The sequence below is a fragment of the Salvelinus alpinus genome, chromosome 38, assembly GCF_045679555.1.
Source record: "Salvelinus alpinus chromosome 38, SLU_Salpinus.1, whole genome shotgun sequence".
NCBI lineage: Eukaryota > Metazoa > Chordata > Actinopteri > Salmoniformes > Salmonidae > Salvelinus > Salvelinus alpinus.
Window position 1 is genome coordinate 901008 of NC_092123.1, and position 16969 is coordinate 917976.

The 16969-nt window shown below is 43.2% G+C and overlaps 1 protein-coding gene across 2 annotated transcripts; it reads left to right on the forward strand.

The window, feature by feature from the left end:
• Nucleotides 1–5199: 5199 nt before the first annotated feature.
• On the forward strand, nt 5200–15977 carry LOC139566380 (uncharacterized). 2 transcript variants are annotated; one of them, XM_071387505.1, is made up of 8 exons: nt 5200–5660; nt 12422–12552; nt 12631–12878; nt 13022–13262; nt 13368–13464; nt 13691–13924; nt 14433–14608; nt 15483–15977. In XM_071387505.1, the coding sequence occupies exons 2-8, from the start codon at nt 12470–12472 to the stop codon at nt 15715–15717; spliced, it is 1314 nt and encodes a 437-aa protein (XP_071243606.1). In that variant the 5' UTR covers nt 5200–5660; nt 12422–12469; the 3' UTR covers nt 15718–15977. The 2 variants fall into 2 exon arrangements, with proteins under 2 accessions (XP_071243606.1, XP_071243607.1); XM_071387506.1 differs by lacking the exon at nt 5200–5660 and having other exon boundaries at nt 12332–12552; nt 14433–14597; nt 15483–15650.
• Nucleotides 15978–16969: the final 992 nt, after the last annotated feature.

Here is a 16969-nt window from a genome sequence, read left to right on the forward strand (position 1 = left end):
GTATTGTCTCTTATTGATGGCGGTTATGATGTCGTTTAGGACCTTGAACGTGGCTGAGGTGCACCCATGACCAGCTTGGAAACCAGATTGCATAGCGGAGAAGGTACGGTGGGATTCGAAATGGTTGGAGTTCTGTTTGTTAACTTGGCTTTCGAAGACCTTAGAAAGGCAGGGTAGGATAGATACAGGTCTGTAGCAGTTTGGGTCTAGAGTGTCTCCCCCCTTTGAAGAGGGGGATGAGCGCGGCAGCTTGTCGTGGCAGAATCAGATTTAGCTAGGTAACATAGATAGATAAGATGTTATTTTCATCATATGCTTGTGAGATACTGTGGGCAGTTGCATTTTCCCTTCTGAGCTAGGGCTTAGTCACTTGGGGCCCAGAGAGGGGAGAGGTCAGGCTTGTCTTCATATGTCAATGTATCTGTTAAACCATGTGGTGCTATGTAGAATATCAGAAGGGGAGGAGGACAGAATGGAACATTGTTTTCTTATGGGAATGTGTCTGTAACTATTCCTAAACCATGTGAAGGGATGGCGTTATTAATGGGGAACCAGTTAGTTATCTCATACAATGTCTGTACGCCAGTCACTCCCTACTTTTCTCATGGGGGGAAGGAGTAAGGCAGTGTTTGGGACCATTGTATGTCCCCTCTGAGGTTGCCCTTATCTTGATCTGGTATATGACCTAAGAGGCTCACTGTCTTTTCTGAGCTTATCCAGGAGGGGTTGTATGTTGGATGGGAGTATCTAGACTTGACAATTGATGTATGCCATTGGATGAGGTAATGTTTTGGTAGACAGTGAAGTACCAAGAATGAGATTAGAACCTTGTTTAGGGGACCAAACTGAACGATGATTTATAGCTGATGCTGTCTAGCTATGGGATACTCCTCTTTCGGGTAAAGGATTCTTTGTAAGTTGAGAGGCGTGTATCTTGGCTATAAATGAAACTAAGAATTGTTTTGTAAGGACTCAGTATAGACACTGAATTGATCTGAGAGTCAAAAAAGGGCTATGGTGAAGCTCATATTATATTAAAGATGGACTTTATAATATAACTCTGACTTGTGTGTGGTTGGCTCTCTCATCATTGAGTAATACAGGAAATTACCACGACAAGCTTTCCAATCTTCTTTCAGACGATACAAAAGAAAGGTTGAACAAGCTAGTAATAGGTTTTTCAACAATTTCGGGAAAGATAATTTTAGGAAGAGAGGGTCCAGATGGTCTAGCCCTGCTGATTTGTAGGGGACCAGATTTTGCAGCTCTTTCAGAACTTCAGCTATCTGGATTTTGGTGAAGGAGTAATGGGCGAGGCTTTGGGCAAGTTGCGGTGAGGGGTGCAGGGTTGTTGACCAGGATAGGGGTAGCCAGGTGGAAAGCATGGCCAGCCGTGGAAAAATGCTTATTAAAATTCTCAATTATCGCGGATTTATCGGTAGTGACAGTGTTTCCTAGCCTCAGTGCAGTGGGCAGCTGGGAGGAGGTGCTCTTATTCTTCATGGACTTTACAGTGTCCCATAACCTTTTGAAGTTAGTGCTACAGGATGCAAATTTCTGTTTGAAAAAGCTAGCCTTTGCTTTCCTAACTGCCTGTGTATATTGGTTCCTAACTTTCCTGAAAAGTTGCATATCGCGGGGGCTATTCGATGCTAATGCAGTACACCACAGGATGTTTTTGTGCTGGTCAAGGGCAGTCAGGTCTGGAGTGAACCAAGGGCTATATCTGTTCCTGGTTCAAATTTTTTGAATGGGGAATGCTTATTTAAGATGATGAGAAACTAAAACAGGAAGCACCCGCGCTCAGGTCTGTTCAGCGCTGGTCCGACCAATCGGATTCCACACTTCAAGATTGCTTCGATCATGTGGACTGGGATATGTTCCGCAAAGCGGCGAACAACAACATTGATGAATACACTGATTCGGTGAGCGAGTTTATTAGCAATTGCATCGGTGATGTTGTACCCAATGTCTATTAAAACATTCCCCAACCAGAAACCGTGGATTGATGGCAGCATTCGCGCAAAACTGAAAGTGCGACCCACTGCTCTTAATCAGGGCAAGGTGACCGGAAACATGACCGAATACAAACAGTGTAGCTCTTCCCTCCGCAAGGCAATCAAACAAGCTAAGCGTCAGTATAGAAACAAAGTAGAGTCGCAATTCAACGGCTCAGACACGAGAGGTGTGTGGCAGGGTCTACAGTCAATCACGGACTACAAAAGAAAAACCAGCCCCGTCGCGGACCACGATATCTTGCTCCCAGACAGACTAAACAACTTCTTTGCTCACTTTGAGGACAATACAGTGCCACTGACACGACCCGCTACCAAAACCTGCGGGCTCTCCTTCACTGCAGCTAACGTGAGTAAAACATTTAAACGTGTTAACCCTCGCAAGACTGCAGGCCCAGACGGCATCCCCAGCTGCGTCCTCAGAGCATGCGCATACCAGCTGGCTGGGGTGTTTACGGACATATTCAATCAATCCTTATCCCAGTCTGCTGTTCCCACATGCTTCAAGAGGGCCACCATTGTTCCTGTTCCCAAGAAAGCTAAGGTAACTGAGCTAAATGACTACCGCCTCATAGCACTCACTTTCAACATGTCCCTGATTGAGTCTGTAATACCAACATGTTTCAAGCAGACCACCATAGTCCCTGTGCTCAAGAGCACAAAGGCAACCTGCCTAAATGACTACAGACCTGTAGCACTCATGTCCGTAGCCATGAAGTGCTTTGAAAGGTAGGTAACGGCTCACATCAACACCATTATCCCAGAAACCCTGGACCCACTCCATTTTGCATACCGCCCAAACAGATCCACAGATGATGCAATCTCTATTGCACTCCACACTGCCCTTTCCCATCTGGACAAAAGGAACACTTATGTGAGAATGCTATTCATTGACTACAGCTCAGCATTCAACACCATAGTACCCTCAAAGCTCATCACTAAGCTAAGGATCCTGGGACTAAACACCTCCCTCTGCAACTGGATCCTGGACTTCCTGACGGGCCGCCCCCAGGTGGTGAGGGTAGGTAGCAACACATCTGCCACGCTGATCCTCAACACTGAAGCTCCCCAGGGGTGCATGCTCAGTCCCCTCCTGTATTCTCTGTTCACCCATGACTGCATGGCCAGGCACGACTAAAACACCATCATTAAGTTTGCAGACGACACAACAGTGGGCCTGATCACCGACAACAACGAGACAGCCTATAGGGAGGAGGTCAGAGACCTGGCCGGGTGGTGCCAGAATAACAACCTATCCCTCAACGTAACCAGACTAAGGAGATGATTGTGGACTACAGGAAAAGGAGGACCGAGCACGCCCCCATTCTCATCGACGGGGCTGCAGTGGAGCAGGTTGAGAGCTTCAAGTTCCTTAGTGTCCACATCAACAACAAACTAGAATGGTCCAAGCACACCAAGACAGTCGTGAAGAGGGCACGACAAAGCCTATTCCCCCTCAGGAGACTGAAAAGATTTGGCATGGGTCCTCAAATCCTCAAAAGGTTCTACAGCGGCACCATCCTGACTGGTTGCATCACTGCCTGGTATGGCAACTGCTCGGCCTCCGACCGCAAGGCACTACAGAGGGTAGTGCGAACGGCCCAGTACATCACTGGGGCCAAGCTTCCTGCCATCCAGGACCTCTATACCAGGCGGTGTCAGAGGAAGGCCCTAAAAATTGTCAAAGACTCCAGCCACCCAAGTCATAGACTGTTCTCCCTGCTACCGCAGGGCAAGCAGTACTGGAGCGCCAAGTCTAGGTCCAAGAGGCTTCTAAACATCTTCTACCCCCAAGCCATAAGACTCCTGAACACCTAGTCAAATGGCTACCCAGACTATGCGCATCCCCCCCTCTCCACACCACTGCAACTCTCTGTTGTCATCTATGCATAGTCACTTTAATTAACTCTACCTACATGTACATACTTCCTCAACTAACCGGTGCATCCGCACATTGACTCTGTACCGGCACCCCCCTGTATATATTGTTATTTTTTACTGCTGCTCTTTAATTACTTGTTACTTTTATCTCTTATTCTTATCCGTATTTTTTTAAACTGCACTGTTGATTAGGAGCTCGTAAGTAAGCATTTCACTGTAAGGTCTACAATAAAATTTGATTTGATTAAACCAATGTTCTCATTACATTTCACAATAAACATATATTTTGAATCAATGGGTGTGTGGTAGAGATGTTTACAATCTAAATGCACAATGACAGGTTTTGAATGAAAGACTGGCTGTGTTACAAGTGTGACCCGTTTGGAGTTTTGCACTAAGACTTGTGAAAATGTACCACATACTTGTGAAAATAGTACCAAAGTGATTAAAACAAACTGTAGAGATAGTTTGTGTGTGTTTGCGTGTGTAGGCGTGTGTAGGCTTGTGCTGTTTATCAGCATTGAAAGTGGCATTACACTCTAAAGTTCACCTGACAGACAGACAAATGGACAGGCAGACAGACAGCATTAGCCTAGGCTACGACAAGACAAACAATTACGAGAACTTGGGAATATAAGGTTGTATCTGCAAAAAGAGGATTCTGAAATAAAGTTCTGAACACTCATTGGTTAGAATGGGGTCAGTCATTTGTATCTTTTGAACTTAACATGAATTGTGGTATTAATATAGGTAGAGAACATTGAACAGAACAAGGCTATGTCAATAACTACATTTTCACCTGAACGCAGATAGAACCTTATAGTCCCAAACTCCACAAACCGGTTCTAACAGCAAGGATGTGCTGTGAAACAGGTTATTCCTCTTGGCAACAAGCACCAGTTAGCGATGTGATGTAAAGTGGGAAACACCCATATGAGATGCCATGTGCAGGCTCTAGGGTCCCCCAACATTATGTAAATGAAGTGTATTTCTCCAATTACAGTACAGCTTCCACAATCTGCATTGTGTGATGCACAGGTGAGAGAGAGAGAGAGAGAAAGAGAGAGAGAGAGAGAGAGAGAGAGAGAGAGAGAGAGAGAGAGAGAGAGAGAGAGAGAGAGAGAGAGAGAGAGAGAGAGACAGAGACAGAGACAGAGACAGAGACAGAGACAGGAAGAGAGAGAGAGAGAGAGCGAGAGAAAGAGAGAAAGAAAGAAAGAAAGAAAGAAAGAAAGAAAGAAAGAAAGAAAGAAAAAAAAAAAAAAGAGAAAGAAAGAAAGAGGCTACTGTCCCATCCTGTAGTCGGCTGTAATATTCACACCATTTGTGTGTAGTAATATCCACACCATTTGTGTGTAGTAATATCCACACCATTTGTGTGTAGTAAGCACAGAGACGGAAGAGGAAGAGAGACATCCCACTCCCTCATTTTTTTACTGGTTCATATACAGTCAACTAAGCAGACCAGACCTAGCTGCTAATGCATTGGTGCCTATGCGAGAGCCACCCCGTTAATTAAGCAGACCGGGAATGGACAATTTGTTTTATTTGATAAACAGCCTATCAATTCAAAAGAAAGAAAGAAAGAAAGAAAGAAAGAAAGAGGCTACTGTCGTATCCTGTAGTAGGCTGTAATATCCACACCATTTCCATGGTTTGGCTGCGTCTGGTGGATTTGACTAAACAATTTGAACTTTGAATCTATCTACACATCACTACCTTTTTGTGGATACAATTTGCTCCTCTTCCTGGACTTACACACAGGTATATTCAGAAATTGATTGATGTTGGTGCCAGAAATGTATACGATTTTCACTAAAAACCATTAACAAGTGGGCTACTAGCCGTTTTCAAGAGATTGTTAAATACATTGTATAACTATTTGTTTTTAGTAACATTACCTCTTGAATAGCATAGTCAGAACTACAGACATTTCTGATTATTCCACATTTAGCTCTATCATCAGAGTTATACAGCAAGTAACTGCATGCTTTTCATGATCAGTAAACATCAGTTGATCATGTATTTTCAGATACGTGATAGTAACCTATTCATTTGACATGAGCTACCTAGCTAGCTAAGCAAACAACGTGTCATTTAGCATAGATTAGGTTTATGGAGAGAGATTGACATTGGCAGATCAGTGTCCTGGTAAAGTTGTCAGTCAGAACTACTGTCATCACCACTACATCTTAAACACTTTAACAGTGTTGCCAGGATCCTGATGAGACAACATCCTTTCTTGAATTTAAAAGTAATCCAAATCCAACTAATCATTTAGATTTTCAAACGTATCTGTAATCTGATTACAATATGTTCTGCTGATAACATACCTGATTACAGTTACAGTTTATAACTGTTTACTGTTTAATTTTGTGGGTTTTTGAGAGTCTCCGGATACAATGCATTCAGAAAGTATTCAGACCCTTTGACTTTTTCCACATCTTCTTACGTTACAGCCTTGTTCTAAAATGTATTAAATAAAACCGTTCTCAATCTAAACACAATAACATAATGACAAAGCAAAACCAGGTTTTTTGAAATGTTTGCAAATCTATTTAAAGTAAAAAACTGAAAGTATTTTGATTAAAAATTGATTAAAAAAAACGTATTTTTTGAAGAAAAAAAAAATATATATATATATATATATATAATTTTAGTGAATGATATCATAAATAGGACAGGTGGAGTTATGTCACACATGCAGCTAACACAGACATATGGAAATGTCTGCTCTACCCAAAATTACAATCAATTAATTGCAGCATTACCACAAAAATGGAAGAGGCAAGTAAAAGGGGAAAGAAGTAAGGAACTTGTATGTCGGCCCTGTATTAAAGAACATAAATGGTTAAAGAAAAGTGTGATAAATAAAAACATATACCAATTTCATTTAAGGACCAAAAAACTGATAGCTGAGCTATGTAAATTACAAAATAGTTGGGAAGAGATTTTCGATGTACCCATTCCATGGCACATGGTTTATGAATTGATACGCAAAACAACACCGGATTCAAAACTTCACATTTTTCAATTTAAATTACTATACAAAATTCTTGCAACCAATAGTATGTTATATACACTGCTCAAAAAAATAAAGTGAACACTTAAACAACACAATGTAACTCCAAGTCAATCACACTTCTGTGAAATCAAACTGTCCACTTAGGAAGCAACACTGATTGACAATAAATTTCACATGCTGTTGTGCAAATGGGATAGACAACAGGTGGAAATTATAGGCAATTAGCAAGACACCCCCAATAAAGGAGTGGTTCTGCAGGTGGTGAACACAGACCACTTCTCAGTTCCTATGCTTCCTGGCTGATGTTTTGGTCACTTTTGAATGCTGGCGGTGCTTTCACTCTAGTGGTAGCATGAGACGGAGTCTACAACCCACACAAGTGGCTCAGGTAGTGCAGCTCATCCAGGATGGCACATCAATGCGAGCTGTGGCAAGAAGGTTTGCTGTGTCTGTCAGCGTAGTGTCCAGAGCATGGAGGCGCTACCAGGAGACAGGCCAGTACATCAGGAGACGTGGAGGAGGCCGTAGGAGGGCAACAACCCAGCAGTAGGACCGCTACCTCCGCCTTTGTGCAAGGAGGAGCAGGAAGAGCACTGCCAGAGCACTGCAAAATGACCTCCAGCAGGCCACAAATGTGCATGTGTCTGCTCAAATGGTCAGAAACAGACTCCATGAGGGTGGTATGAGGGCCCGACGTCCACAGGTGGGGGTTGTGCTTACAGCCCAACACCGTGCAGGACGTTTGGCATATGCCAGAGAACACCAAGATTGGCAAATTCGCCACTGGCGCCCTGTGCTCTTCACAGATGAAAGCAGGTTCACACTGAGCACATGTGACAGACGGGACAGAGTCTGGAGACGCCGTGGAGAACGTTCTGCTGCCTGCAACATCCTCCAGCATGACCGGTTTGGCGGTGGGTCAGTCATGGTGTGGGGTGGCATTTCTTTGGGGGGCCGCACAGCCCTCCATGTGCTCGCCAGAGGTAGCCTGACTGCCATTAGGTACCGAGATGAGATCCTCAGACCCCTTGTGAGACCATATGCTGGTGCGGTTGGCCCTGGGTTCCTCCTAATGCAAGACAATGCTAGACCTCATGTGGCTGGAGTGTGTCAGCAGTTCCTGCAAGAGGAAGGCATTGATGCTATGGACTGGCCCGCCCGTTCCCCAGACCTGAATCCAATTGAGCACATCTGGGACAACATGTCTCGCTCCATCCACCAACGCCACGTTGCACCACAGACTGTCCAGGAGTTGGCGGATGCTTTAGTCCAGGTCTGGGAGGAGATCCCTCAGGAGACCATCTGCCACCTCATCAGGAGCATGCCCAGGCGTTGTAGGGAGGTCATACAGGCACGTGGAGACCACACACACTACTGAGCCTCATTTTGACTTGTTTTAAGGACATTACATCAAAGTTGGATCAGCCTGTAGTGTGGTTTTCCACTTTAATTTTGATTGTGACTCCAAATCCAGACCTCCATGGGTTAATAAATTTGATTTCCATTGATCATTTTTGTGTGATTTTGTTGTCAGCACATTCAACTATGTAAAGAAAAAAGTATTTAATAAGAATATTTCATTCATTCAGATCTAGGATGTGTTATTTTAGTGTTCCCTTTATTTTTTTGAGCAGTGTGTATGGGGGATACAATCTTCCCAGCTCTGCAGATTCTGCTGTGAGGAGGCAGAGTCATTAGATCATTTATTTTGGTATTGTCCATATGTAGCTCGTTTTTGGTCACAGGTCCAGGAATGGCTGAAGAATTGCAACAGTTGCCTAGAACTAACGCTGCAGATAGCAATACTGGGTGATTTGAAAAGCCATAGTCAATCAATCAATAATATAATTATTTTAGCAAAAAAAAAACTTTTAAATTTACAATCTGTAGAAGCTATGAGAATAGAAAGGTTCAATACTTTTGTGAAGCATCACAGCACAGTTGAAAAATATATGGCAAATAGAAATCCAAAATGGATGATGTTGAGAGATAGATGGGAGGGGTTGAATGGAGCTGAAGGATGGGACTAATAACAAGAAAAACAATGTAAAACATACGGGGTCTGTAAAATGTATATAGCTTCATAACTTTTGTGAAATAGCACAGTTACAAATAGATATCAAACTGGATGGACATCAGAAATAGAGGAAGGACTAAAAACAAACGAAATATAACTATTGTAAAATAGATTGTGTCTGTAAAATATGTATAAGATGCATAAACTGAAGGTAATAGCCTAAGTGTTTATTAGTTTACTCCAATTGGGGAAGGGTGGTAGGGTTTGCTGGGAATAATAATAAAGGTCTATTCTTATAGAAGTATGTATGTCTATATAGGTATGTGTATGTCTATATGTGTATATGTATGCATGCGTGTATGTATATGTATATAAATATTTACAAAAATATTTTTTTTTAATAAAAAATTACTCAGTACTTTGTTGAAGCACCTTTGGTAGCGAATATAGCATTACGTCTTCTTGGTTATGACGCTACAAGCTGGGCACATCTGTTTTTGGGGAGTTTCTCCCATTCTTTTCTGCAGATCCTCTCAAGCTCTGTCAGGTTGGATGGGGAGCGTCGCTGCACAGCTATTTTCAGGTCTCTCCAGAGATGTTAGATCAGGTTCAAGTCCGGGCTCTGGCTGGGCCACTCAAGGACATTCAGAGACTTGTCCCGAAGCCCCTCCTGAGTTGTCTTGGCTGTGTGCTTCGTCCCAGTCTGAGGTCCTGAGCGCTCTGGAGCAGGTTTTCCTCAAGGATCTCTCTGTACTTTGCTCCGTTCATCTTTCCCTTGATCCTGACTAGTCGTCCAGTCCCTGCCTCTGAAAAACATCCCCACAGCATGATGCTGCCACCACCATGCTTCACCGTAGGGATGGGGCCATGTTTCCTCCAGATGTGACGCTTGGCATTCAGGCCAAAGAGTTTACTCTTGGTTTCATCAGACCAGAGAATCTTGTTTGTCATGGTCTGACAGTCCTTTAGGTGCCTTTTGGCAAACTCCAAGTGGGCTGTCATGTGCATTTTACTGAGGAGTGACTTCCGTCTGGCCACTCTACCATAAAGGCCTGATTTGTGGAGTGCTGCAGAGATGGTTGTCCTTCTGGAAGGTTCTCCGATCTCCACAGAGGAACTATGGAGCTCTGTCAGAGTGACCATTGGGTTCTTGGTCACCTCCCTGACCAAGACCCTTCTCCCCCGATTGCTCAGTTTGGCTGGGCGGCCATCTCCAGGAAGAGTCTTGGTTGTTGCAAACTTCTTCCATTTAAGAAAAATGATGGAGGCCACTGTGTTCTTGGGGACAATCAATGCTGCAGAAATGTTTTGGTACCCTTCCCCAGAACTGTGCCTTGACACAATCGTGTCTCTGAGCTCTACGGACAATTCCTTCGACCTCATGGCTTGGTTTTTGCTCTGACATGCACTGTCAACTGTGGGACCTTGTATAGACAGATGTGTGCCTTTCCAAATCATGTCCAATCAATTGAATGTACCACAGGTTGACTCCAATAAAGTTGTAGAAACATCTCAGGGATGTTCAATGGAAACAAGATGCACCTGAGCTCAATTTCAAGTCTCATAGCAAATGGTCTGAATATTTATGTAAATAAGGTATTTCGTTTTTTTAAATATATGTACATTTAAAACATTTCTAAAAACCTGTTTTCAATTTGATTTGTCATTATGGGGTAGTGTTGTATTTATTTATTTGTATTTTACCAGGTAAGTTGACTGAGAACACATTCTCACTTACAGCAATGACCTGGGGAATAGTTACAGGGGAGAGGAGGGGGGTGAATGAGCCAATTGTAAGCTGGGGATGATTAGGTGGCCATGGTATGAAGGCCAGATTGGGAATTTAGCCAGGACACCAGGGTTAACACCCCTACTCTTACGATAAGTACCATAGGATCTTTAATGACCACAGAGAGTCACGACACCCATTTAACGTCCCATCCAAAAGACAGCACCCTACACAGGGCACCCAATCACTGCCCTGGGGTATTGGGAGTAAAAATTTCAGACCTGAGGAAAGAGTGCCTCCTCCTGGCCTTCCAACACCACTTCCAGCAGCATCTGGTCTCCCATCTAGGGATCGACCAGGACCAACCCTGATTAGCTTCAGAAGCAAGCCAGCAGTGGGATGCAGGGTGGTATGCTGCTAGTGTGTGTAGAATGATGAGGGGAAACAATTAATTTAATACATTTTAGAATAAGGCTGTAACATAACAAAATGTGGAAAAAGTCAAGGGTCTGAATACTCCCGAATGCACTGTGTGTGTGGGATGTTTGTCAGGACAGGGAGCCAGGGAGAATCATTGTGTGTGTGTGTGTGTGTGTGTGTGTGTGTGTGTGTGTGTGTGTGTGTGTGTGTGTGTGTGTGTGTGTGTGTGTGTGTGTGTGTGTGTGTGTGTGTGTGTGTGTGTGTGTGTTTCTGATAGATTATGTACTTTGAAGGACAATTCGTTGCATTTAAATTACAAGAGAGAAAAGATACCGACAATGATATACAGAAGAATTAGTTTAAAAAACTGCTACCAATTAAAAGTGCACTTTTTTCATAGGAGGGAAAAAGTGCAGGTGCCCCACCTCTATGGCTCTATCTGTGCACGTGCGTGTGTGTGTGTAGTAAGCACAGAGACGGAAGAGGAAGAGAGACATCCCACTCCCTCATTTTTTTACTGGTTCATATACAGTCAACTAAGCAGACCAGACCTAGCTGCTAATGCATTGGTGCCTATGCGAGAGCCACCCCGTTAATTAAGTTGACCGGAATGGACAATTTGTTTTATATGATAAACAGCCTAAGTGGGACATCTTCATTTTTCAACCATCTTTGGTAAGAGTACCTGGTCATTGATCTTGCCAGGTATCTTCCTGAGGATGTGTTTCAGAGCTTTCTCATTTAGGTCCTGAAACTCCTGCTCTGGCTTGTCCACTAAGAACTCTACACACACACACACACAACAACTACAACTGCGATCAACCCCGGCACACACCTTTTATTTCCCCTCAAGGCAGTGGTTGATTTCTTTTATTTGACAGTTTAAGAAATACATACACACAGTACAAAACTAGACAAAACTAATACAACAAAGTCAGTTACTTATTTCCATTGTGTCTCTTGCTGTCATTTCTATTCTGGTCAATGTGGATTTGTTATGTTTTTCATGTCATACGTGCTCTCCTGCAAAGCCACTATTTCCGTCTCTGGGACAAATAATGCTGAAAGTTGAAACTTAAAATTGAGGCCTATTGAGTGTCATTAGATACAACATTTTGCATGTCATGAATATCTTCATCTCACTCTAAGGATCAGAGGCTGCGTTTAAACAGGCATCCCAATTCTGATCTTTTGCCCAATTATGGGCAAAAGAGCTGATCTGATTGGTCGAAAGACCAATTTGTGGCAAAAAAACTATCAGAATTGGGCTGCATGTGTAAACGCAGGCAGGGAGCAAGTGCGACTACATTATTAACTTTCCCTTCTCTTCAAAGGTCACCTCAATCTTCACCTTCTATAAACTACCTTCATAGATCTGGCTCATGATGGTGAAGAGGCGTGCGTTCCCTCTACTGATAGCTTCTGCTCTGGCAGTCATGGTCTACGTCATCTTCACATTGCCCAGGTACCGTGAAAGCTCTGCCGTACGATCAAGAAACTTAATAAATGTGCCAAAAGGAAAAATCTGTCCATGATTCCTCAGGTCACAGCCAGGCAACCACCAGCATCTCTATCCGCACCACATCTCTGACCAGTCCATCACGCCTGTCAACGACACCAAACACTTCATGGTGGGGGCCTACAAGGAACATCGTGTGAAGGGAAGCTCCGTACGCATCATCAGTATCTTCAGACGAGACTCAGTCCAGCCTCTGTACTGTGTGTTCTACTGTGGGACTCACTGGGCTAATGGAATGAAGGCTGAAGTCCAGATGCACTCGGATCACTTTGGTACCTGCTATTTGCTATTTGGTTTTAGCCCTGCACTGACACACCTGAATCAACACCTGAATCATAGAAATAAGGGGCTTGGTGATTCTCTGATTAGTTTGTGGATTTACATATATGTGACTCTGTTCTGTATTGGGATAAAGGTTTCCGTTTCGTGACGACCGACGTCCTTTGTCCGAATCTTCCCGACTGCAACCCGTCACATGTGACCCTCGCCACACAAGCTGACGCCAAGCTCGCTCAGAAGCAAACCTTCCTCCGCATCCAGAACCTTGTGAAAAGGGAGGAAGAGGAGTTTCAGTTCAACTTCACTGTCTGTTGGTCCAATTTATTTGGCGATTATAACAACGTGCTTCAGGTCACCCAGACTCTGGAGATGTACAAGTGGGTATTGATTGATCGATTGGTTGATTGATTAAATGGTTGATTGATTGATTGAGTGATCAATTGATTGATTAAATGGTTGATTGATTGATTTCTATATTGCAGGTTGTTGGGAGTGCAGCATGTTGTGGTGTATAACACCAGCTGTGGATCAGAGCTGGATAGACTGCTACAGATTTACACACACGACGGCTTTGTGGAGGTAGGAATTAACTGATTGGATGGATGGATAGATACATAGATAGATAGCAGTGGAGGCTGTTGAGGGGAGAACGGATCATAATAATGGCTGGAAAGGAGCAAATGGAATGGCATCAAACACCTGGAAACCATGTTTTTGATGTATTTGATACCATTCCACCTATTCCGCTCCAGTCATTACCACGAGCCCGTTCTCCCAAATTAACTAACGGATTGATTGACTGCAGGTGGTGCCCTGGCCCATCGACAAATACATGAACCCGTCCCGCGGGTGGCAGCCCAGTGAACATGGAGGGGACATCCACTACTATGGCCAGTTGACCACTCTGAATGACTGTGTCTACAGACACATGTATCAGTCACGCTATGTACTGCTGAACGACATAGATGAGATTATAGCTCCGTACCAGCATCAAACCCTGCCCCAGATGATGGATGTACTTCAGAGGCAAAACCAAAAGGTAGGGGGAGGACTCAGGGAAGTAGTGTGTATGTCTGTTAATTATGATCATTATGTGTGTAGTATGCATATGTTAGGATGTTTACACAGGCATCCCAATTCAGATTTTCTTGCCAATTATCTGATACAAATCTGATATTTTCCCCAATGTGTAAACAGCAATTACTGATCTTTGGTGTTTTTGGTTTTGTTATTGTTTTTTGACCAATCATATCTCATCTTCTGACATTTTTTAGAACTGAAAAGACCAATTATTGAAAAAAGATCAGAATTGGGCTGCACGTGTAAACGCAGCCATGGAATCCTGTCTTTTGACGCATTGCGACGCAACGCATTGCGTTTGCAAGCTATTTCATATGCTACGTCAGTGTGAATGTGCAAATCTGATATGGGTCAAAATACAATAAAGGTGTGGGCAGTGAGAAAGATATATCGGATATGAAGGGGGAAAAAATCTGAATTCATTCTCTCTCTTTCACCTTCTCTCACTCAACCCTCCTTCTCCCCAGGCCGAAGTGTTCCTCATAGAGAACCACATCTTCCCTAAGTCCCAGTTTGAGCCCAGTGGAAGGTTTGAACGGCCCCGCTGGAGAAATGTTCCAGGGATCAACATCATGGAGCACATCTACAGAGAGGAGCCAGACTATCGCATCTCCCACCCCTCCAAGATGATAGTACGGCCCAGGTTCAAACCTACCACCCCTCCAAGATGATAGTATGGCCCAGAGTAGTATACTAAGAAGCTAGCTAGATATACTCAGGGTTTTCTAACGCTAGTCAGCTTCAGTTAGGTTCACATTCCAGGTCAGGCTTCATCCCTATTACGACGTTGGATATTGCTTGTCCTCCTGCTGCTCACTCAGGCAGACTTATAACTGCGCATGCATGTCGCACGTGGCTAGTTGAGCTCCGAACTCTTCATTGAGACGATGCTGAAACATAAATCCATGGGCGAGTCTGCGCTACATTACATTTTTAACATGAAATAAAAGCTACCTTGCAAATTCTGCAGGTTATGGTGTGAAAAAGGTCATAAGAAGTGCCGTCTTACTTTTATTACGTTTAGTTAATGCCGTCTTTGGTGTGTTTATCAATGCACAAGCAACTTTTCTCCCCACTCCCATAGATAAAATAATTATATAAAGTCATACAAAAGTTATACTCTGCGTGAAGTTTCAAATGCATCCTGTCATTACTAAATGTGTATTTAATATTGTAATATTACAACAACAAAAAATGACACAGAAAAAACATTTGATTAATATAATATTTAATCAGTGGTCCTCCTCAAATGAAAGGGATGATGGGAACCTGATCTCAATGGTCCTCAACTCACGGCTCAGATATTTCATTCAGGATGAGTAGAGTTAGCCCTGATTTAGCCTGCCCAGAAATGTACCTGGCTAAAAGGTGAGCCACATTTATGTAAGTGGTTGAACTCAGAGTTTGTAGTATAGGGCTCTGGTTAGAACCTACCACCCCTACAAGATGAAAGTAAGACCCAGGAAAGGATAGAATAGAGGCTCTGTCTAACAACCCTTCTCTGTCTCTGACCCCAGGGCAGTGGAGCAGACGTCGGTCCACTCTGTGCTGCGTAACTTCGGGCAGACGGTGAAGGTTCTTCCTAACATGTGTCGTATCATCCATGTCAGAGTTCCCCTACGAGGAGAACTGACCAAGGAGGAGCTGCATGAAGACAAGAGAGTCTGGGACTACGAGAGACAACTGGTGCCTAATGTAGATAAAGCACTGGAGCAAGCAGGACTACTAATCGAAGGAAGGAGGAAGGAGTAGTGAGAGATGGAAGTGAGACATCCACTCACAATTTTTTTTTTCTGGTTCATATACAATCAATGAACTCAGCAGACAAGACCCAGCTGCTATCACATTGGTGGCTATGGGACCAATGTCACCGATTGCAGTTTAAACTACCAAAGTCCAGCAATGGCTGAAGAATTGCAATATTTACCTGGAGCTAACTCTGCAGATAGCACTGTTCGGTGATTTAAAAAAGTCCTAGTCAATCAATGAATAATAAAACTTCCAGCAAAAGATGTTAACTTTCATTTACAATCTGTAGAAACTATGAGAATAGAACGGTTCAGAACCTTTGTAAAATATCACAGCACAGTTGAAAAATATGGCAAGTAGAAATCCAATATGGATGGTGTTAAAAGATAGATGGGAGGAGTTAAGTGGAGCTGAAGGGTGGGACTAACAACAAGATAACTAATGTAAAATATACTGTGTCTGTAAAATGTATATAGGTTCAGAACTTTTGTGGAACAGTAGAGTTTAAAAAATATATGGCAAATAGAAATCAAACAGGATGGTATTCAGAAATACAGTTGAAGTCGGAAGTTTACATACACCTTAGCCAAATACATTTAAACTCTGTTTTTCACAATTCCTGACATTTAATCCTCGTAAAAATTATTCCCTGTCTTAGGTCAGTTAGGATCACCACTTTTTATTTTAAGAATGTGAAATGTCAGAATACTAGTAGAGAATTATTTACGTGAGCTTTTATTTCTTTCATCACATTCCCAGTGGGTCAGAAGTTTACATACACTCAATTAGTATTTGGTAGCATTGCCTTTAAATTGTTTAACTTGGGTCAAACTTTTCGGGTAGCCTTCCACAAGCTAAGTTGGGTGAATTGTGGCCCATTCCTCTTGACAGTGCTGGTGTAACTGAGTCAGGTTTGTAGGAATCGTTGCTCGCAAAGGCTTTTTCAGTTCTGCCCACACATTTTCTATAGGATTGAGGTCAGGGCTTTGTGATGGCCACTCCAATACCTTGACTTTGTTGTCCTTAAGCCATTTTGCCACAACTTTGGAAATATGCTTGGGGTCATTGTCCATTTGGAAGACCCATTTGCGACCAAGCTTTAACTTCCTGACTGATGTCTTGATGTTGCTTCAATATATCCACATAAGTCCTTCCTCATGATGCTATTTATTTTTATGAAGTGCACCAGTTCCTCCTGCTGCAAAGCACCCCCACAGCATGATGCTGCCACACCCGTGCTTCACGGTTGGGATGG